The sequence below is a fragment of the Epinephelus lanceolatus genome, chromosome 9, assembly GCF_041903045.1.
Source record: "Epinephelus lanceolatus isolate andai-2023 chromosome 9, ASM4190304v1, whole genome shotgun sequence".
Lineage (NCBI taxonomy): Eukaryota > Metazoa > Chordata > Actinopteri > Perciformes > Serranidae > Epinephelus > Epinephelus lanceolatus.
In genome coordinates this window covers 39,790,295-39,813,278 of record NC_135742.1, presented here as the reverse complement: position 1 = coordinate 39,813,278, position 22,984 = coordinate 39,790,295, and the positions used below count along the sequence as shown (strand labels likewise).

At 41.4% G+C, this 22,984-nt stretch overlaps 1 protein-coding gene across 1 annotated transcript in view; it reads right to left on the bottom strand.

Annotated features, from left to right (window-relative positions):
* LOC117252206 (uncharacterized) overlaps positions 1–22,984 on the bottom strand; it is a 90,614-nt gene that overhangs the window by 37,748 nt on the left and 29,882 nt on the right. The window contains exons 5-22 of the mRNA XM_033618929.2: positions 20,975–21,475; positions 19,701–19,745; positions 16,018–16,137; positions 11,937–11,975; positions 11,803–11,856; positions 11,563–11,616; positions 11,364–11,471; positions 11,217–11,270; positions 9,166–9,219; positions 8,617–8,661; positions 7,182–7,235; positions 7,045–7,089; positions 6,883–6,936; positions 6,726–6,770; positions 6,564–6,617; positions 2,119–2,163; positions 1,972–2,025; positions 408–452 (exon numbers count right to left, since the gene is read on the bottom strand). Coding sequence (XP_033474820.2) covers positions 408–452; positions 1,972–2,025; positions 2,119–2,163; positions 6,564–6,617; positions 6,726–6,770; positions 6,883–6,936; positions 7,045–7,089; positions 7,182–7,235; positions 8,617–8,661; positions 9,166–9,219; positions 11,217–11,270; positions 11,364–11,471; positions 11,563–11,616; positions 11,803–11,856; positions 11,937–11,975; positions 16,018–16,137; positions 19,701–19,745; positions 20,975–21,475 — 1,470 coding nt within the window. The remainder of the gene's footprint in view (positions 1–407; positions 453–1,971; positions 2,026–2,118; positions 2,164–6,563; positions 6,618–6,725; positions 6,771–6,882; positions 6,937–7,044; positions 7,090–7,181; positions 7,236–8,616; positions 8,662–9,165; positions 9,220–11,216; positions 11,271–11,363; positions 11,472–11,562; positions 11,617–11,802; positions 11,857–11,936; positions 11,976–16,017; positions 16,138–19,700; positions 19,746–20,974; positions 21,476–22,984) is intronic.

The following is a 22,984-nucleotide window of genomic DNA, read 5'->3' as shown; positions in this document are numbered from 1 at the left end:
AAGTTTATTTCATGTGTGATTCTCTTTTTGTCACTGACTTTTAGGTCAGTTCATTAAATCCAACTGACTCAAATCTCTTTCACTTCAACTTGTCTCTAAATCTCTTAAAAATATTAAAAAATTAAAAAGACGCAGCTTTCACTTTAAGCCACATTAATCAATACTCTATATCAAGACAGAATATACTGACATTGTGTGTAATGTGAAAGAGGTTCCTAATATAGACAAACCACAAATAAATTCTTGAGCTAATTTGCCTCTTATAGCTTATTGTTCCCTTTCTTAGCTCCTATAAATGCTGTTTCCAGCTGCAGACAGCTGGTCTTGGTAAAAAGCAATAATTAGAGAGCTAAATCCTAAATGTTAATGTTGACATTTAATTGAAAACAGAAGACTATGCTGCTTACTGCGCCACCTGGAAATCCTCTTGGACCAGGGCCTCCAGACATCCCCTAAAAGATCAAACAGAACAAAGGGAAAGGTTGAAATATGGACATGCCTGCATCAGAACAATGTAAAGATGGAAAATATCTGCTATCTTTAACATCACCATAGCTTGCTCACCATTTATAGCTATTGGAATTCAAATTGGGTCTGCTTTCCTTTGCTATCACGGCTCAAGACAACAGCTAACATTGTTTCTTAAATGTTAGCTGTCATGGCGCTTTGAGCAGAGCCATATTTGAACAATGAAGGGAGACAACAGCTGACAACTTAGCAGAAGACAGGAGGGGTAGGTTCCTGTGTATTAATCCAGAGATGGCTGCCTCAGATGTGAGCCACATGAGGGAGAGCATAACACTTCAGAAGCTCACACAGCATAACTCTCCACTCTCTTCATTCATTCAAAGGACCAAAATACGTAAGTTAAGATTGAAATACATCCAATTGTAGATTAATATGCTCACTAAACGTTACTTAATCATTCAGTACTTTCAGAGCTGTTGAAGTTACAACTCTAGTTGTTTTATTTGGGGAAAGGCAAACTCAATTTTAAAGTCCATCAAGATAAGTCTCTGGAAGGTTTCAGTATTTTCCAAGCAAATCTTAAGTCATCTCAAGTCAGGTCAGAGGAAGACTTAAGTCAGGTCTTAAGTAAATTGAGACAATCCCAAGTTTAAAGCCCAGTGTGCAGGATTAAGTGGTATCTAGCAGTGAGTTTGCAGATTGCAACCAACTGAATCTTCTCAGAAAATGCAAAAACACGAAAAAGTGAATGGCCCTATCTAGAGCCAGTATTTAGTTTGCCCATTGTGGGCTACCGTAGAGACACCGTGGTGGACTCCATGGGAGAGGACCCACACGGTATGTGGATATAAATGGCTCATTCTAAGAGAATGAAAACACAGTTTCAGATGATTATACACTATGAAAGCATAGTTATGAATGTTATATACACTTTCATTCCCATTGTCAAAGTCAAGTCTCACATCTTGTCAGAGGAAGACTCAATTCAAGTCTCAAGTCACTTGAGACACACCCAAGTCAAGTCTCCGGTCACTTGAGACACGCCCAAGTCAAGTCTTAAACCATGTCAGGTCTCAAGTCAGCTGAAGTCAGTTATGACATGTTCAAGTCTTCTTAAAAAAAACTTGCAAGACAGCCTTTCAGTCTCTGAATGCTGACTGCTAAAATTACATGTTGTTTGAACATTATACTTCCAAAGCCATGTTAATCATGTTTGAGACCTGTTTGAGTCTTTTCAATGCACAAGTCTAATAATTAAGTCTTGAGTCAAGTCTAGTTTGTATGGTGTCAAGTTTGAAGCAAATCACAGCAGTCAAGGCCAAGTCCCCATCTCCACATGGTCAACTACTCATGCAGCTACTTTTCTTGAACAAGGTTTTACTTGTTGAACACATGCAAGTTAATTACAGAAGATGCGTGAGCAATATACTGTATGTATCATGCACAGTTTAGTCTCTGAAAATAACAATTTAACATTAGAGATAATAAATTCATATTATTTACCATGGGCCCTTCAATGCCAGGTGATCCTTTTGGACCCATGGGCCCTATTTCACCCTGTCAAAGACAACAAGGGCCTCTGTATCAGTACAATAACAAATAAGGCTATTGGCAAAAAACAACTTTGAAGATTATTACATTAAAACTTACAATATCCCCTTTTGGACCAGGAGGGCCATCATCACCTCGCTGACCCTGAAAAACAACAACAAAAGAATAATAACTAGAGAATGAGTTGAGGAGGTTGAAGATCACTACATTCACTGCCTAAATTTTGAATAAAGTTGAAAATTTTCAAAAAGGAAAAACTCAGGTATAAAAGGTGTGCCATGACAACTTAATGACGACTAGCATTGTTTTCACCTTCTGTGTGTATGTGTGTGTGCAAAATGCGTTCCTGGTGACACCTATTGTAGCAGGACCTACCACAAAAGCTGTTTTAGTTTGCCAGGTGTTCATATGTCTGTTCATCTGTCTGTTGGCAAATTTTGTCAATGCGACAGCATTGCAACAGTGTATGATGCAGTCACAAAACTTTACAGGTGTGTAATGAAGGCTGAGTTCAAAGATACATGCTGGAAGAAGGGGCTTAGGAAGCAGGACAGAGGACAGGACAGGCTCCCTCACTTTATGCCCCTGGCTAACTTTCATTTTAGTTGTGATTTGTTGTATCGTGGCTGGAGTGATCCCATCCTAAGATGGTTTCTAGTTAAAGGTATGAATTGAATCAACCCTTGCTTAAAGTGGGTGCGTGTATGTGCATCCATCAGACTCCTGTCGAAGACCGTGGGCACTGTTTAAACAAACTAAAGCACACTTAAGTTAATGGCACAAGTGCATTCAGGATGTGTCTAACCACTTTTGCTTGTGGTTGGCCAGGTGTGCCTGCAAAGTTGTAGTTATAAACTTAACATGGGAAAGAGAACTAAACTTTAGCTTCTGAAATGATCAATGAAATTACACTGCTCCTTGTGCATAAATACGCACACTGGCTGTCTTAATTAAGTGGGACAGCAGCTCTGCAGCTCTGCTCTGCTCTCTTCTATGTTCACATTTTAAAGAATGTCATTAATGTTTTCCTCATTAATGATATATTATTTCACCCACCTGCAACCCATCAGCATGTCCCTGTGTGTGCAACAAGCAGATTGTATACACATTGTGAACCAGCCTATGTAGGCGCATCTTACTGTCTGAATAATGCGCCCTTTAAATAACAGGTAAATACTGCACCATTGATTTTAGACCAGCTTTTTGTTGGTCAATGTCACAATTGCTTTCTGCTGCCTTAAAATAGCAATACACCAACAATGACCAATGACCTGTCCATACCTCACTTTAAGACCTATACACCAATGGACGCAAAGGTTTACGCAAGGACATTTGCTACTTACACAACATAGGCGCTGGCTGTAAAAATGACAACTGCATCGGTCTGAAACTAGCAATGGCGGTTGCACTGCGCTGTGCGCCAGTTGTAGAACAGGGCCCCTTAACTTCTATTGCCTAAGTATTGATGTCATCAGAGAGAGGACATCATGACAGACATCCTGTGAGAATTAAAGGGATAGTGCACCCAAAAATGAAAATTCAGACATTATCTACTCACCCAAATGCCAACGGAGGCCCTGGTGAAGTTTTAGAGTGCTCACATCATCATATGAACTCTGTTTTTAGCCTCACTGTAGTCTGTAGCTCTGACTGCTTCTCTGTGCTCCACGCTCACGTGTGCGTGCCTGCGTGAGACCACTACGGCTACGCAGAAGGCTCGCCGTAGCCCCCGGCGTAGCCTGAGGTGCACCTCCCCAAAAATGTAACTACACGTCGAGGCGACGCAGACCCAGCGCAGACCGAGAGGGCTGTGATTGGTTTGCTTGGTAGCAACGCATTTCCGGTTCCGTATTTGCAGATTTCACCATCCCCGCCATCTTTAAACATCTTCTGTTGCGAAGTAGATGTTGCAGTATTAAGGCCCATTTATGCTCAACGTTCAATACGGATACGGATATGGACGGAGCCGTCTGTCTGTGCTCCGCGTTCATTTCTCTGTGACCGGAAAAGCCGGAAGCTAAACAAAGAATCAACTAGAGACGCCTACCGCTCTGGCAGTGAATTGCACCGCGATGAAATGGAGTGACGGAGAAGTTCGAAGGGTTCACGACGGCGTCACGGCAACGACGTAGGTACGTCGTAGGTACGCCGCAGGACCATAAATCAGGCTTACAACTTCACCAGGGCCTCCGTCGGCATATGGGTGAGTAGATAATGGCTGAATTTTCATTTTTGGGTGCACTATCCCTTTAAAGTAGGTTAGAAAAGTCCCTTCTATTACTTCCCTCATGAAAATTTCATATTACATGGGAGCCCTGTCACTTTGAGGCTCTTAGCACCAAAATGTGCATGTCTGTTGCTTCGATAGCTACGTTATGTGTGAGAGCACACATTTTTCTATGTTTTGATGTGAAATTATGTATAAAAGAGTGAAAATAAAGGAAGTAATAACAAATTGAAGGAAAATAGTTAAGAAGAGTTTACATCTCACTCTACCATAAGTGAAATGTCACAATGAAAATCTGAGGACTGAAAATTGTATCAAACTGAAAACGCAAACGTGTAAAAAGCATCAAGATAAGAAAAAATTGGATACAAAAAAAGCATCCTGACCCTATTAAAGTCTGAAGGAAGTTTTTAATTTAATTTAATTTAATTTTTATTTAAATTTTTTTTTAATTTTATATACTTTATTAATCCCAGAGGGGAAATTCAATTTTTCACTCTGTTGTCAATTACACACAGGTCCGAACACACACATGCACAAACTGGACCTATACATGCACTAAATGGAGAGATGTCAGAGTGGGCTGCCCATGACAGGCGCTCTGAGCGGTTGGGGGGTTCGGTGCTTTGCTCAGGGGCACCTCGGCAGTGCCCAGGAGGTGAACTGGCACCTCTCCAGCTACCAGTCCACGCTCCATGTTTTTGGTCCGGATGGGGACTTGAACAGGCGACCCTCCGGTTCCCAACCCAAGTCCCTATGGACTGAGCTACTGCCGCCCCAAATGTGTGAATTATGTGAATGTATTAATGAGCAGATATAGTTTTAAAAATTCTTGAACATGTTTTAAATGTCAAATTTGATTTTCTATTCATTAATTTTAATTAAGAAAATTTCAAAGAAAAAAGTAAAAACTGCAATATCCCATTGCATAATTTCCCCTAAAACAATAGGAAAGTCTGCTTTTGGTCTATAAAACTCAAACAATCAATGTCATTATGGTGCAAGACATAACCTCAAGGCACTGGCTTTCCATCTCTACATAGAAACAAGGCAAGTGGATATTTAGTGGCTGGTGGGATTTTCACAAAGTCCTGGATGAGTTGTCTTAAAAGCCTGTAATACTCCCACTGGCACTATGCCATTCATTCATCCATTTTCATCAGCTTATCCAGGGCAGCACCCCAGTTGTAACTCTCCCTAGGAACACTTTCCAGCTCCTCTGGGGGACCCCAAGGTGTTCCCAGGCCAGATGTGATATATAATCCCTGCGGCACGTTCTGGGTCTACCCCAGGGCCTCCTACCAGTGGGATGTGCCCAGAGTACCTCTAAATCCTGATCAGATGCCTGAACCATCTCAACTGACGCCTTTCGACACAAAGGAGCAGCGGCTCTACTCCAAGCTCCCTCTGGACGTCTGCGCCCTCAGCCTGTCCCTAAGGCTGAGCCCAGCCACCCCACAGAGGAAACTCGTATGGCGGCTTGTATCTGCAATCTCATTCTTTCGAGCACTACCCAAAGCTCATGACCATAGGTGAGGGTTGTGGCATAGATAGACCAGTAAATCGAAAGCTTCACCTTCCGGCTCAGGACCCTCTTCACCACGACAGACCAGCACCATGTCCGCATCACTGCAGATGCCGCATCAATCCATCTATCACATGCTCCATTCTATCCTCACTCGTCAATAAGGCCCAAAGATACTGCAACTCCCTTGCTTTAGGCAGTAATTCCGAGGAGGCAATCCACTGTTTTCCAGCAGAGAACCATGGCCTCAGATTTGGAGGTGCTGACTCTCATCCCAACCACTTCACACTCGGTTGCAAACTGGCCAAGTGCCTTCTGGAAGTCATGGTGTAATGAAGCCAACAAGACCACATCATCTGCTAAAAGCAGAGACGCAATTCTAAGGGTCCCCATTTCGGACTCCTTCCGAAAGGAGCACCTTGTGATCCTGTCTATGAATAACACAGATAGGATCAGTGAAAAGGGACAACCCTGGTGGAGGCCAGTACCCACCAAGAATGTGTTTGACTCTATGCCAAGTATGTGGACGCAGCTCTCACTTTGGTCATACGGGGACTGAATGGCTCGTTGCAATGACCCGGTACCCCATACCTCCCCCCACAAGATTCCTTGAGGGAAGCAGTCATAAGCCTTCTCCAGGTACAGAAAGCACATGTAGACTGGATGGGTAAACTCCCACGACCCCTCCAGCAGCCCCACAAGGGTAACGAGCTGGTCCACTGTTCCACAACCAGGATGGAATCCACATTGCTCGTCCTGAATCTGAGAATGTCATTCTCTAATTAAATTTACCTGAGTCCCGTGAGGTCCAGGTGAGCCTGTCTCTCCTGCTAATCCTGGCAGCCCCTGTTAGAGATGCAGTAAGATTAAAAAATGACACCGCTGCATTGATTCTCCATCCATAGGTCTCTTATAGCACTGTAAATAAACCTAACAGGTGAATTGGAAACATACTGGAGGGCCTTTACGACCTCGTGGACCAGTTGGACCTCGATCCCCCTGTACAGGATAAAGAAAAAACACACTAAACACTTATACTTGTATTTTACCCTGCTGATTTAAACTGAAATGATTTAAAGGAACATGGGCAAGCCTCCCCAGATGAACTCACATCTGATCCATTCAGTCCGGGTGGTCCTAAACCGCCTGTTGCCCCTGCTGCACCCTAGAAAATTTTAACTGAAAATAAGTGTTTGTTGTCATCTCTTTACCAGCAGCAGGTAGCACTTGTATGAGCACTGCAAGGTAATAGAAACACTATTGCATTCCTCACCCCTGGTCCTGGAGGACCCTTTTCTCCTTCTTGTCCAGAGTCTCCCTGATTGAAAAAGATAGATGAACACAATAAGATCATTTCAGTGCGGGGGACAAAAACACAGTCAGAGCAGTACAGTATAACAAATGTCTTACCTTTGGCCCTGGCGGTCCAGGGAACCCCTGAATGCCTCTTTTACCTAATGAACCCTGATAAGCACAAAAAGCAGTCAGATTTCACATCGAGTCCTGTTAATCTATGTCATTGTTTTACCCATTAAAGTCATCATGAACTGATTTACACCACTGATTGACACAGCTTTTTAAAAGCCTGGATCTCATTTATTTTCTGTGTTTTATATGAATATCTTTAGGGTTTGGACTGTGGGTCAAACAAAAAAAGACTTTTGAAGGCATCCCATTCAGCTTAAAGACATTGTGAGACCAAGTTACACCTACCATACCAACAAAAACCATTATACTGGCTATAAAAATAGGTGGCTGGGTTACACAATAGATTGTGCACTAGTTAAACACAATGGGAGTGATTCAACGATTGGGGTTTCCTGTCCAACCAGAGTCGACCCTCATAAATTAACAGTGTGATTTATTGATAAGAGACGTAGGTAGTTAGCTGGTAGACCAGTTGGTAGTTAATTTAACAGAGTCCTGTTAGTGGGTCGGTCATTACAAACTCAAGCTGTGCAGTTAAACATTGGTCAAACAGATACAACTTTATCTGAAAGTCTAGTAAAGTGTCCAGCTCTACCAATTACGTCAAGCACGACATCATCAGGTTTTTTTTCTCAGCATAACTTCCCATGACAAGTAAACTGTGTAAAATCAGTGGAAAGCCCATTTAAGGCCCTGAAACACCAAGCCAGCAATAAGCAGTCGGTCAGTGTTTGGATGTTGGTGAGGGTCTGTCGCCCTAGTCGCTGAAGTGTGTCCCGCCCCATTGCTCTTCGTCAGCCCCTGTCTGCTTTTTTTTTTTTTTGGTCCAGTCGGCATGTTGAATTGGCTTTGGCTACGGCAACAGTAGAGCCCGTTGGTGTATGAAATCACTCTGATTGACACATTCAGCTCAATGCAAGGGAAGAAAAACGAAAGTGAGCGAAGTAAACAAAGAGCTAAAATCAAGCGGGAGTAAGATCGAAACAAACTAGTCACATAAGGTAAGATTACTTTTCTTTAGCTATTGAGCCCTTTAACAGAAACATTTCCTCATGGTTTTTGTTATATGGTCACAAACACATGGTAAATAGTCTTTGTTCTTTCAACACTGGATTGTGTTGTTAATGTGCTAACTGGCTAACTAGCGTCAAACAGTCTTCCGGTTTCCCTTTCTGAATGAGGATTACAGACTACTGCCATTTGCTGGTGTAAAGAGTTATTTCATCTCACGCAGGTGCAGAATGTATGTGCTGGTTGGCCATCGGATGTAGTCTTTGCGGTGTGTTCATGTGCAACCCTTTGGCCGAGGCACAGGTGATGTGAAGTGACGCAACAGTTGGCTTTTATTGCCACTAGTTCCTTGAAGTAGTTTATGTGTCAGGGCCTTTAAAAAGTTTCAACTAGCTGTTAGTCTTACAGGAGGGCCAACAGGTCCATCTTCTCCTGGTTCCCCTTTATATCCCTGAAGGGCAGACAGACAGAGAAAAATCAATTGGTCCATGATATTTCATGTTACATGTCATTAAAATGTTGAAATGGTGAAACCATATTTTGTGTTGTTTAAAATGACTTTTTCTATGAAGTGAGATTAAAGTTAGATAGAAAAATGCAGCATGATGATTTTACCCAGGGATATAAAATGATCAACATATTCCCAATTTTGCATTTTTTATTGAGTATGAAGTATTTCATGCCAGATACAAAACACTGAATTATTGTTGCCTTGTGAGAAAATTTGATATACACACAGTAATGGAGTAGTAATAGTAGAAGTAGGTGTGGTAACAGCATATGCACTGGCAGTAATAGATTGAAATACTGCAGCTTCGGTTTAAGTAAGGGCCTATTTCCAGCCACTAGATGGTGATGTAGTCAAACTTCTCTGGCATCTGCAGCTCATCTGGAAGAACAGAGGATCACAGCAGAAGAGGCTGATATTTATATAAATCAAATTTTTTATACTGACCTTTTCTCCAGCCCTCCCTCTGTCTCCACTTGGTCCAAGCCCACCGGGGAAACCCTGCAGTCCAGGACACAGACAAACCAAAACTTCATCCCTTGATGCAGGTTAAGTAAGCTCCGTAATACAAATATCATGAGCAAACATAATGAGCTCCAAAGTAGGAAGTTGTTGACTCTAAGCTCTGACTTAGTATCACTGAATCAAAGTAGTATACCAGGCTGTGTCTGAAATAATTTTATACTTTCCATTCAAATATATACTGTATTGTGTTCACCATTGTGTAGTGTGTCTAAATGTCTAGTAAAAATGTAATACACAACATAGAGGACTCAAAATCATCACTCAAAAAATATGTGACACATCATGCATTGCAGAGATATGGGGTACAGGAACATTTAGGTGGCTGCTGGATGAATGAACTTGGACTTGAGTCAGACTCGAGTCACAAACTTGATGACATGACAAAATCAAAAAAACAAAAACAAAACAACTGTAGCTTGACTTAGACTTTAACACCAATGACTCGTAAGTTCACTTGGACTTAAGAGTTTCGACTTGAAATAATGTGATACCTTCCAACAAACCTAAAGAATAAAAAGTATGTTATTTAAAAAGTTGTGTCAAAAATCATGTCATTTCCCTTTATTTCCCATACCAACTAACAACAACACTAGTCATTTCCAGTGAGTTGATGCTTAATTCTCCAGATCCACTTTGTCTGAACCAGTCTGAGAGCAACCATCAAAATGCAGGACAAAGAACTAAAGAATTTGATTTGGGACTTCCCTGTCTGACTCGGTTCTTGACTGCAGGGACTTGAGACTTACTTGTGACTTGCAAAACAATGACTTGGTCTCACCTCTGGTGAACAATGAAGTAGTGACTGGCTTTGGATATGCACAAGTCTTCAGGATACTACTGACTTACTGATAAATGTTTTCATTAATCAATGAGAAAACAAAGTCCAAATTAACTAGTACCCAAACATACACAGTGCAAAAAAATACACCTGGTAACAAGGTGGCTAAGTTACTGTTGAGTTGTTGTGATGTAAAGTAAAGTAAAAGTATATTAAAATGCCATATCACTAAATCAGTCCAGCCGATGTATCTGTTTGTATCTGCTGAATATGTATGGTATTGGGAAACAGTGCATATGCCCTTTACATACAAACTACGAGCATGCAGGATTTGGGTGCTTGTCATGTGAGGGGAGGGTTGTATAAATGATGAGTGGGTACAGCTCCAGAGAAAGCAGGTCCCTTCTGCTGTGTGACTGTGTCTTAGTGTATTGTTCTTCTTAACATACTGTACATTTACATGGTTGTTTTGGCTTGACCGTAACAGCTAGTCCAGCACTGTCAGGGCAAAAGTCCATGATTGAGTGAATGCTGCCACTTCCTGTTTCAAATTAAAAGTCATCTTTTCAAATTACAAGCTGTTTAGCATTTTCACATGGCCCAGCCTTACAGTGCTGGCCCGTGGCATAGGCAGTACAGGCAAATGCTAAGGGTGCCTTCATCCATAGGGGGTGCCACAAATAGGGGGAAGGGAAAAAAAAACAAAACATTGATCTTTTATTAATTTTTGCAAATACTACTTTACATTGGCGGCATGGTGTCGCAGTGGTTAGCACTGTCGCCTCACAGCAAGCAGGCTCTGGGTTCGAACTCAAGGATGGGAGAGCCCTTCTGAGCGGAATTTGCATGTTCTTCCCATGTCAGCGTGGGTTTTCTCTGGGTACTCCAGCATCTTCCCACAATCCAAAAACATGCAGGATAGGTTAATTGGTGATTCTAAATTGACCGTAGGTGTGAATGTGAGCATGAATGGTTATCTGTCTCTGTGCTAGCCCTGCAATAGTCCCCAGCTTGTTACACTTTATCTGCTCTGCAGGGGAGATGGGTGAGTTATTCAATATCATGTCTGATCTGTTGTACAGATTCCCTTTACTTAGCATTGTCTTTGCTATATAGATTTCTTAGATGAGCCTGGGGGACCACAGTCAACAGTTTACCAAGGACCAGCATTTCGTCTCTATGCTCAGACACTCACCTGATCACCTTTCTCCCCTGGTGAAGCCCCCTCTCCTTTAAATCCTCTGGGCCCCTGATGGAAAAAAAACAACTTAAAATGTAACCAAATGATGCAGACTTATCATGCGTGACACATTCTTTAAGTGTGAGCACTGGTAGTTCTCACCCGCAGCCCTGGTAGTCCTGGTGACCCACGACGTCCATCCAGTCCTTGGCTGCCACTCCTGCCCCACCTCCCTGTCTTGCCGGGGGCGCCCTTTGGCCCAAGGTAACCCTATTACACACATACAATCACTTGATATTAGGTCATCAGTTATGATGCAGCAACTGATGTTAGAGAAAGGTTTTTAAGTTTCAACATTTACCATGTCTCCTCTCTGTCCTGGTATCCCTCTTGTTCCTGGATTTCCAGGAATACCCTTAATGATGAATACATTTTAATAACAACCTTAAAAATACTTTCATTTATACAACTATGACAAGATAAATCAGGGTCAAAAGTGGGGAAGAAAAAGAGGACAGGCAAAAAAGGTGAAAGAAATAAAATCAAGGTCAACTTCATCATGCTAAATTACTTATGTAAGCCCAATGGATGTTAAACTCACTGGAGGGCCAGGTTTGCCCATTTCACCCATGGGTCCAGGTGGGCCAGGCTTCACCTTAAGAGTAACAGAAATATAAATCAGTGACTTACTCTGATTGAGTATCTTAGATCAAATCTAAAAGCTGAGCTACTCACTGGCCAGCCAGCTCTGAGCATCTGATAGAAGGCTGATGTCTGAAAAAAGAAGCAATCACAATTAGAATTGAAAATTATACAAGTATTGAGCCATTAATACAATGAATATGGTAAAGGTTATAACTGAAGGCACAGTAATCAAGGAAGTAAAAAATTTAGTCACTGAGACAGTTTAAAGTCTCAGTGTGTAGGATTTAGTGACATCTGGTGGTAAGGTTGCAGATTGCAACCAACTTAAGCTTCTACTTGGTGTCAAGCATGATGTGTATTTCCTAGGATATCAAAGAAATGTTCTTCCCTGCATTGCCTTACTTCTTACCCCAACACTTAACAATCTCACTCCTCTTGCCTAAACCTAAACACCCCAACCAATGAAAGCAACAAGTACTGGCAAATTAAAGGGAGAGAAGGGCGGGTCATGTCTTTGCTAGGTAAAGCAAATTCACATGCCAAGAGTATTGGAAAAGTAAAGTGGCTGACATGAAATAGCCCCGTCTAGGTCCAGTGTTTGGTTTTTTCATTCTGGGCTACTGTAGAGGAACACGGTGGACCCTGACTCTGTGGACTCTAATGAAACCATAGTTCCATTAGAATATCATACCATTCCTGCCAATAGATCCTAAATGCTACACACTGGACCTTTAGCATTTTTGCATTTACTAGGATAGTGAAGGCATGACCCGCTCTACTGTCCCTCTGACTAGCTAGTACTCATTGAATTCATTGGTTGGGTTGGTGAGGTTTAGGCAAGAGGAGTGGGACTAGTTAGGGTAAGAATGTCAGGGTAAGCCAATCAGAGGCAGAATAAGGGTCTGTATACATACTGTGTCTTTATGCGCCTGGAAAACACAAAGTTGGGCACTTGGTGCTACTCTTGTGACTACTCAGTGCCAGATCTCATGGGCCTGGAGGCAGGCTGCATCTGAGGTTGCTGTACAAAAATGAAGCCAAAATATCCCAGATATGGCTGCTGTCATCCTGCCTTGGAGATGTCATTTTGGAGTCTGCAAAGTAGCAATCTCCGCAGTATTGAGTTTTCACCCATACATCTGTGCGACAGGCAGCACAATCGTGAGCACACCAGTGAGCATGCAAAGCTGTCAGTCATGACGTCAAACCCCGCTTTTATAGTATCAAATAACACTTGAACATACAGCACTGTGGTAAGAACTACCAAAAATGACAGAAACATCTTAAGGAGAAATGTATTTGATGTGTACTTTTAGTTTGACTCATGTCCTATCTGCTAGCCTTGAGGGGGAGGGGTTTATGACCTATACTGCAGCCAGCCACCAGGGGGCAATCCAGATGTTTTGGCTCTACTTTTGGGGAGCTGTCACATCATCCATCTTTATTATACTTCTATGGGTGGACTGACTGACGAACATTGGCAGCTCTGTAGCTGCATCACTAGCGTACGTAGTGCTGTTAAGGACACAGTTCACTTGAATTTTACTCTTTAAGGTTTGACTTGTGAAGATTATTTCCCATCAGAGACACTTCTGAGACCAGAATATTCTTTAAAGCAAAAATGGTGCAACTGTTGTCTCCATTGTCCATTGCAGGATGAGATGTTCTGTTCTTCTGTCTTATTTGATTTGAGCTAACAAGATGGATAAAATTATTTCCTGTTGCAAGTTTAAGTTCCTACATAAGGCAAACAGTACAGAACACTGTGCAGTATACATGCACTCAGAAGACAGCCATTCAAGTAGCACAGCTGAGAGCGAGCACACAGCTGCTTGAGCACTGCTGGTAGACTTGGCTCTCACCTTTCATGTCATGTAACACTTGTAACAGCCAAAAGACATGAGCATGTGACAAAGTGTTGAGAGGTCCATGCGGTGTGTCTTGTAGTGCTCTGATGGTTGTTAAGCGATACGGCACAAAGCTGAACTCTAAGAGTCAAGAGACATGCCGTAAACTCCAGCACACAGGAGTCCTTCTGGTTAATTACACCACCCAGCTCTGCTGCTCCAGGTCATATTTGTCTTGGCTACGGTGCTGCAGCAAGGGTATGAGTGGAGGCTGGCCAACCCTGTCAAGGTGAAGCTCAGACTGGCAGAGAGGTCTGGACCTCCCTTAAGTCTTACTGTGTCTCTGTGGATGGAGCAGTCAGAGCCTCCAGTGTACTCTGAGGGAGCGTCAACACTGAGGCCTTTCACACACAGCTCAACCCTGCGCATATAGTTGGTCAAAAGCAAAGCTCAAGGCCTGACCCAGGCATGAGATCTGGATGGGTTCCAGCTATAGCGCTTGGCAGATACTTCAGCTCTCATTACAGTCTGTGAGAGCACAGAGAGCTGTGGCCATCTAAATACACTGTTGACACACCAGGAGAGGATTACTCAGCCCTACATGAAATATATATAAAATCACTGCACAAACACTGTATGACTCATTTGATTCTCACATTTTCACAAAAAACTAAGGATAAATCTAGTTTATTACATCTTGGGTCTTATTTTTGTAGTTTGGGCCATGAGTTTTACTGTCATAAATTGCTGGTTCAACTTTGACCCATGACATTTACCATAGTTGTGCAGGCACAGTTCTCCTGTGCAGTGAAAGATTATGACTGATATTTTGGGTGCTTCACTTTCGGTTGTACCTTCAAATAAAGGGGTTTAGAAAATCTAGTAACAGGGTGCATATTCTGTTTTCTCTGATCGTGTGATTGCTCGTGCTTTTATTACTCCAGCTGGCACTGTCAGAGCGAGGTCACAATGCTCCCAGATCTCAAAAATGACTTTGCTGTATACCACATTATCATGACCAGTGGTAGTGGACCAATGATTTGAATTCAATGTAGGAGAGGATATATGAAAAAATATGGTGACTGATGTAAGGTGGTCAGTTTATGACTCAGAATTGTCATTAACAATCAGTTAAACTTGGGGCTTGTGGATGAAAATGAGTGTTGGAAATGTAGCAATGAAGCTGGTATTTTCTTCTCACTTACAGAACATTTAACAATTGGATTTACACAAACATGTGGCTCATCTCTTCCCTTTAAAGGGCGGATGTGTTTTTTATTATGCTTTTATCATTATTTTCAGGCAGTTCCTCAATTTTGGAACAAACATTGACTAGATTCAAGGATGAACTGATCAGATTTTGGTGGTCAAAGGTCATTGGTTGATGCGACCTCGCGTCCGTCTTATTCTCACTAGCACAATAACTTAGAGGATTAGATTTTAGTGGTCAAAAGTTACCGTGACCTCACAAAACATGTTTAGGGCCATAACTCAAAAATTCATACACTAATTATGACAGAATTTCTTTCAAATATCAAATAGGATAAAATGATTAAGTGATGAGATTTTACATCCAAAAGGTCAAAGGTCAACTCAACTGACATGATAATTTTCTGGTCATTATTCAATGCCCTAACTCAGGAACAGAAAGGGAGACATATGGTCAATTCTAGATTGGTGACACGAACCATGAAACTGAGCTGATTGTACAAATCTTCTTTGCTGTCTGGTTGAAAATGTGTGTGAAGCATCTATGTTTTAGAATTTGTAGTTTCTTTTGCAGCAGCATCCATATTTGAAGCACTGTCCTATGTTATGGCTACATATGAATCTTGGCAGACATGGAACTGCAACTTTACTGGTTGGCAGAGGCATACAACCACAAGAAAGTAATTCTAGTTTGTATATAAAATGTCTTATTATTGAGGCTGAATTTAGGACATAAAGCTTTTTATGGAGACATTAGCTGTAGTAAGTGGGAGCGTCAAAGCTGTGTCCCGTCTATAGACTGCTGCCACTGTGGCATTGGCATTCTGATGCTTATGGTTGCTATATTAACTAAACATGTTTTTCCAGTCACAGGAAGCTGCCTAGGAACACTGTGGTATTAAAACAGGGTGACATTAACAGTCAGGAATAGACAAAGTGTGGTGAGGACAGTGAGGACTGTGAGGACGCTGGTCTGAGAAAACCTCAAGAGAACAAATGAACTAAAAAGGACATTGAGCACTCTGTGCTGGTGGTGCTCGAGTGTGGTCCAAATCCTCATGGGTTCAGTACGGTTCCAGCTGGATTATGGTGTGGGTGTTTGCATTTAGATTTACCCTGAAAGCAGCCCAGTCCGCCTCAGTGTTCCTCCATAGGTAGAGAGTGGGAAGTCCTGGAGGTCCTGAAGGCCCTGGATCTCCTCTTCTTCCATCCAGACCTGGAATACCTTGAGAGCCCTTGAGGAAAAGTCCAAAGGATTTCCAGTAAGTCAAACACACATCACTTTAGGCAGCAGAAAAATGATAAAGATATCAACCTTTCACAGTTAAAGCAAAATTACCTTTACTAACTATTGACAATAAGCTGAGGTCCCAGCTGTGACACGACTGACCTTCAACACTGAAATGTGGTGGGAATTTTCTCAGTTGCTGTTTCAACATTAAAACAACATTTAATTCTGATGGTTGTAAAAAGGTTAGGAAAATTATCATAAATCAACATTGATATTTCAGACAGATCGGTTTCAATGTTGAAACAATTTTGCAACAATGTTTAAAGTTTATGAAACAACAGTGAAACAACATTTCAAAATCTACGTTGATTCACCTTTCAAATTCTGAACATAAGTCAGCAGGGATTTAGCCACGTTGATTTAACAGTGAATAAACATTAGAATGGCAGCTGGGATTCTGTCACTCCTCGATTGTTTTGCAGTAATTGTGATATAAGCTGGGACTCCCTTAAAAATGAGATTTCACAACTCAAAAGCTTTTGTCCTAATAAATAAATTTGAAATTTGAAACATCAATGTGCAAGACTGTCTTACTGGGGTGATTCAAATGAATTCTCATTCATTTGCTTGTTTGGTTCACTTTGTTTTAGCTGATGTTAAAACTGTTATTCAAAATCCTGATGACAATACAACTGGACTGAGACCACTTGAAAAAGTGGGCCAGGTTCAAAGGACATCTGCTACAGTTTGGTAACAGTGTAAAAGCAAAGCAGACTAAACAGGACTTTTTGAGAGGAGATAGGGGATTTAAGCTGGATTCAAAATCTAAACTACAATTATATCCACCTGCTCATCATGTGAAATGTCATAAAAGCTTTCCCAACTGATTTGTATGAGTAATGTAAATTATTACAACTGAACACTTGGTAACCGTGGTAACATATATGTGGGTCAGCATGAGAGCTGGGATTCTCCCTTGTGCATTAGAAAATAAAAATGGCTTAAAGCTGATGTCGGTAACTTTTTTAAAAATAACTTTTTGTCATACTGGCTCAGTCACTATATTCACACAGCACTGAAGGAGAGAGATCAACTGGGAAACAAATCATTCTCCTCCTCCTTGTAGTGCTTCTAACGGTATTACCAAACGTGAACAAAACAACCAGTCAGAGCCGAGGACTCTGTCACGGAGCTGTCAATTATGTCCACCACCACTGGTAAACTGGGGTCAAACAGCCCATTCTCACTCCCAGCTCGTCAAATACTGTTGCTTTGTCAAGCATTTCAGTGTCAGATACAGATAGACAGAGGCACCTTTTGCAGCAGTATGATATGCATCAGACAGCGGCTATTTCTGACATCACCGGACAAAACCAAACTCGTCAAATACACTCTGTCGATGGACATTGGCATCAGAAACTGAAGACATCAGAAGACACTCTAGTGTTATGATACGCACTGAGCAGCAGCTTTCTCTGAATATTTTAAAAACAATACGATGTGCTAGTATTTGTAGCATGCTACACTAGTGACATCTGTCACATGATGTTACATTATCTTAGAAAGAACCGTACTTATGTTAAGCCAAACAATTTTATCTAAAAACTAACCAGGGACTTTTGTTGCCTAAACTTAAAGAAATAAACGTATGCATGAGCACATACAGTGAGCAGCAGCAGCAGCAGCAACCTGCTGTCCGATACCGTCGCAATGTGAAGACAGAAAAAGAGGGCTGAGCGGTGGCAGGGCACCTGTGTGAACACATCGTCTATGGTCATTTTGACTTGACCAGCAGACTTCACTACAAGCTGATTGCACCTGTAGCAACAGGTGACATGCTTTATGTTCTAAAAGCAGCCGCTGCCGATTTGACCAGCTGAGTCGCAGATGACATTTTTGGCCAGCTTGAATCGAGCTCAGACCAGCAGTTCACACCACTGCAACTTTTCTCTGCAATGTTCTAAAATGGTTTCTTCTTGTCACGAATCTTTGTTCTGAACTGGGCTTAAGAGGCATCAATTGAGACACAGTCCGTCCAAAACCAACACAGAAGGGCACTTAGTGCATCATATTTTGTGGTTAAGGAACACTGACAGTGGATTCTGTTACTGGATTACCTATTTCTCTCCTCAAATATTTTCAGAAACATATTTTAATGCACTGTTCAGCTGTAAAATGAGAGTTTCTACCTGGCTGCAATGTTCGAAACAATTGAGCCAAAAACTAAGCCCCTTCCACCGACCAGAGCAAACCTTCTCATTTTACAGCTAAACAGTACACTAAAATATGTTTCTGAAAACATCCGAGGTGAGAAATAGGCAATGCAGTAACAGATTCATATGTGACCAGTGCTGCCAGTGCTGCTCGTTTGACAGCCTGACCACAGTTCACGAGCAGTGATTGACATGACTCCTCAGCTCTGATCGGTTGTTTTCTTTGGGTCGCTGTAGATTCTAGCAAATGTCATTAAAAACACAAGGACAGGGAGATGGAACCTGGGGCCAATTGCACAAAATACATTGGGTTAAGATTTTCCTTTAAGTCCTAGTTAAGGTTTCCTTAAAATAAAATCGGTTGCACAAGCTTGTCTTGGCCTTATACTTAAGGAATCCCTAAACCATTGCACAAAAGACCTTAGCAACCAAAGCAAAGTTAAAAAAAAAAAAAAAAAAAAATTAAGGTACCTCAGACTCTGTCCTAACTGCAACATGAGTTTGAACTAACACACCCCAAGAAGAGTGTAGTGCGACCAGGAGAACCCAATGGATACCCTTTTGATTTTGATTTGACTGAATCAATTTTCATTGCAATATCTCATTATAATTATCATTTTCTGTTTTCTGTATATGGGGATCCAATTTACTTTGTAGGATGTGCTTTCTATGATTGTGTTTCTCCAGAAGTATAATCTTGTCCTTCTTTGACCAATATTGTTTCCTTGTTTTCTTTACCTCTAAAAGACAACGTTGTGAGACGATAACAGGCATCACAACGTGAGTCCAAGCAAACAATCAATCTCCATGGAAGCTTTTATCGCTGTAAATGAGTCAACATTTTTCTTTAACTAAGGAAACCTTTTAAGGGATTCTGTGCCACTGTGTAAATCCCTCAGCTATGGAGGAATTAAGCCTTTAATGTCATACTTAAGAAGAAAACAAGAGTCCTTAACATTTTTTTCAGAGATTCAGCAAATTTAACATAAAGCTATTTTCATAAAAGTTACCAACTGTAACTTTATAGCAGAGGTGTGTTACGCTTGTGTGCACCTTTACATGTGAGTAAAAACTTAGCAGCAGCACACTAACTATACACACAAATACACACTATAGTAGGCCATCACCCTGTTTGTAGCTGTCTGTCATTATTAATGACATCCTATGAGGTCCTGTTGCAATGCCTACACGTAGTAGCAGTAAAACAGGGCCCTTTTCTATAAAGCAGGTTTTCAGAGTTAACAATATGGCGCAAACCTCAGGATCTGATTTTTACCTGTTATTTCCATAAACCTGCCTTGGCATGTCATGATTACATTTTCTATACGATAAACTAAACCCATGCACATCTTACCTTTTCACCTTTAAATCCAATAAAGCCTTCTCTTCCAGCACATCCCTGTAACAACAAAAAGACATTGAGCTATTTTTACCACATGTGTACATCTTTTTGGCAACCACTGGCAGGCCTTCTGTCTGGCATCATCTACAGTGTGATGATCTTACAAAGAAAAGGTCACATGGTCTCTTCAAGACCTTATTAATGCAATATGTTTTGAAAGCAATCTCCCTACCCTGCAATTTTACAAGTTGAATAAAAACCAGTATGAGTCAATTTCACGTGGGCTGATGCAACCACACTGTTTGCACAAAATAACCATAACCTCCACTTACAGCCAAAATATACGGCCATCAAAGAGAGGTAATTTGGGGAATTACATAAGCTGCTCTGCGGAAACTTGCTGTATTGAAAAAAGAAACAGTTTGTACCGCTGCTGATATTTTAGTACCACCAGAGACAAAAGCTATATCTGTGTTGGAGGTTTCCTAAAGTGATCTTGGAGGTTTCTTTAAAGAGTGGATCCCAGAGTGAGGTTTACAGCCCCTTTAGAGTTCTTAAAGAGGTTGAAAGATTACAAAAAAATAATTCAGACAGAAGTATGCTAAGTGCGATATGAAAAGGAAAATTATTATCAATGTCAGTGCTGCGTGGAGCAGGAAGAGAAGTCTGGTTAGCCTGATAAAGACTGGAAGCATCTATAAAAACAATGGCTTCCAAAACCTTTGGCCAAAGCACTCTGATTTACAAAATGCATCTGCATAAACACAGAAATTTGTGGATTAGAAGTTACACTCTGAAACGTTTATTTTTTTGGCAAACAACATAAATTTGCACATCGAGGTGTCCAGCTTCTGTACCATCAAGCCTGTGGAGACCTCTACCAAGGAGACTGCACTGAAGTGCACAGCAGAAGGATAAACTGAATACAACACAAAATGTTGTTTCCTTATTCTGCTTGACTGTGGGTTAAACAAATGAGATACATGTTAATTAGTGAGCTTTAAATGTGCTGGTAGCTGTTTCCCTCTGCTTCCTGTCTTTATGCTAAGCTAGGCTAACCCATAGACTGTATAAAATAATGGAGATAGCCACTGTGATGTCACTGATTGGTTGTTGACTCCTGTTCTGAAGCCTCAAGTCTGGCATTCTGGCCATCGCCATCTTGGATATTTGAAGTCAGAAATGGAGACTAAATCAACAGCAAAATAGTCATAATGGTTTAGGAACTCAGTTGTAGCCCCAGACTAATGTTTGTCTAATTAACTTCATCCTAGAGAGATGCTTACTCTTCTTCCCTGTGGTCCAGTTGGACCAGGAGCACCTTTGTAGATTCGGTACATTCTCCGGTCAGATCCAAAGACGATGTTCCCCGTTCCTGTTGCAGGTACAGACGGCAGTGAATCCATGTGCTTCAGACTGGAATGCTGCCCTTCCTTGTTTCTTAAAAGAGGGTAATAGCTGTTCGTCTCCCAGTGTCCCTTTGACACCACTGATGGTAACATGTTCTCATCCATCGGTAAAGTGACATTGGATATCTCCATTTGTGTCAGTGAATCAGGTGAAGTTACATCCGCTACAACATACACTGCTGTGTCTGCTGCACTTTTTTGGATGATATTTTCATCTAACATTTGGATGCTTGGAATGGATTCAATGCCATGAGCTCTTCTGTCTTCATTGTTAGTGGCCAACATGATGTGAGGTTCATCAACAAGTTCAAAGCCATGACTTTGGGCGGCAGCATCTTGACGGGTAGAGTCTATAGGGTCTCTCTCTGACAGGTGATCCTGAGAGGAGGGAAAGAAAAGAAACGGTTGTTTCTTCAACAGCATTATATGTGTAATTCTGGAAAACAGAAAGCAAAGAAGAGCAGGCTGATAATTAGACGCAGCAGTAGGAAGGTTGTATAACATCCCTTACATTCACTGTAATTAAAGACCTTGCTCTCTTCTCATTGACTCAGTGTCAGCGTTGCCAAGAAAATCAAGTATAAGGACCCAGAATGTTCAGTAAATACTGAATGACTGTACAGTAAACTGTCTCTCTGTATTAAAGGGGAGACTATAAACAGAGGCAACGTGAGGACACACTCTACACACTTCCTCTGCCCATACTTTGACAAAATTGAATCGAACATTTAAACAAGGAACCCACCAGCTGAAAGTCCAGTGCTTCTGCCAGTCCACCCAATTTCATCTACAACTAGGTATCCCAACAAGCCCTGGTCAGATTGGCAAGCCACCTGCAAATTTATAGTCCACAGAGAACTGTTCCCAGCAGTGTTGTGCATAAATGCACTAAAAGAGTACGTTCATTAACCATCCTCATAGTTTTGGTGAATGTGAAAATGGATGCATCAGTTTGCAACTTATGAACTTGAACTTGAGCGTTGTTCACAACGCTTGGAACCACAGCACCCAGCATGCCGACACAATACACAACACAACACTGGCAGACAATGCCAATATTCATGTGAATATTTGAAGGACTTTTATGAACAAATCAGTAAGTTCAAGATTCCAATGGAAAAAAACCCTCACATTTACATGCAAATTGTGCCCACCAGGTCTGAAAAATTAGGCTAAATGTCAGCCACATTGGCTATAAATTTGAATTGACACATCGAGTTGAAGCATCTGACTAGTCTTAGGAAATATCTGCGAGTGAATGCTGATCACAAGATTTTATTTCATCATAAAGGTATAGTGTGTAATTCTGGACAAAGACAGTTGACTGCTGAGTACCCTTCCCAGGTCATTAGACAAGAACAACTCTTTGGGTTGGTGGGTTGGTCCAGGTTCCTATCCAGGCATTGGTATCTGATGACCTGGGAATGAGACTCAACAAACAACGCGCTTCCTTCAGAATGGCATACTGCACCTTTAAAAAAAAACAAAAGACTTAAATATTAACTAGTTCATTTTTTGGACTGTGAACTTAGTTAAAAAAAAAAGGTTAACAAAAAAACCCCTTTAACGGGGAAATAAATGGTAGAAACCTCAGGAAGAGCAACTGAGGAGGGATCCCTCTTCCAGGACGGACAGACGTGCAATAGATGTCGTACAGAACAGATCAGCATAACAGTAATCCGTATGACACAATGAGACAGAAAGAGAGAGAGAGAGAGAGAGAGAGAGAGAGAGAGAGAGAGAGAGAGAGAGAGAGAGAGAGAGAGAGAGAGAGAGAGAGAGATGCAGGACAGATGGTAATGACAGTAGCTTACAACAACATTAATTAAAGTAATAATATTATAGTTATAGTTCTGGCTACTGTGGTACAATATGTTGAAAATATAT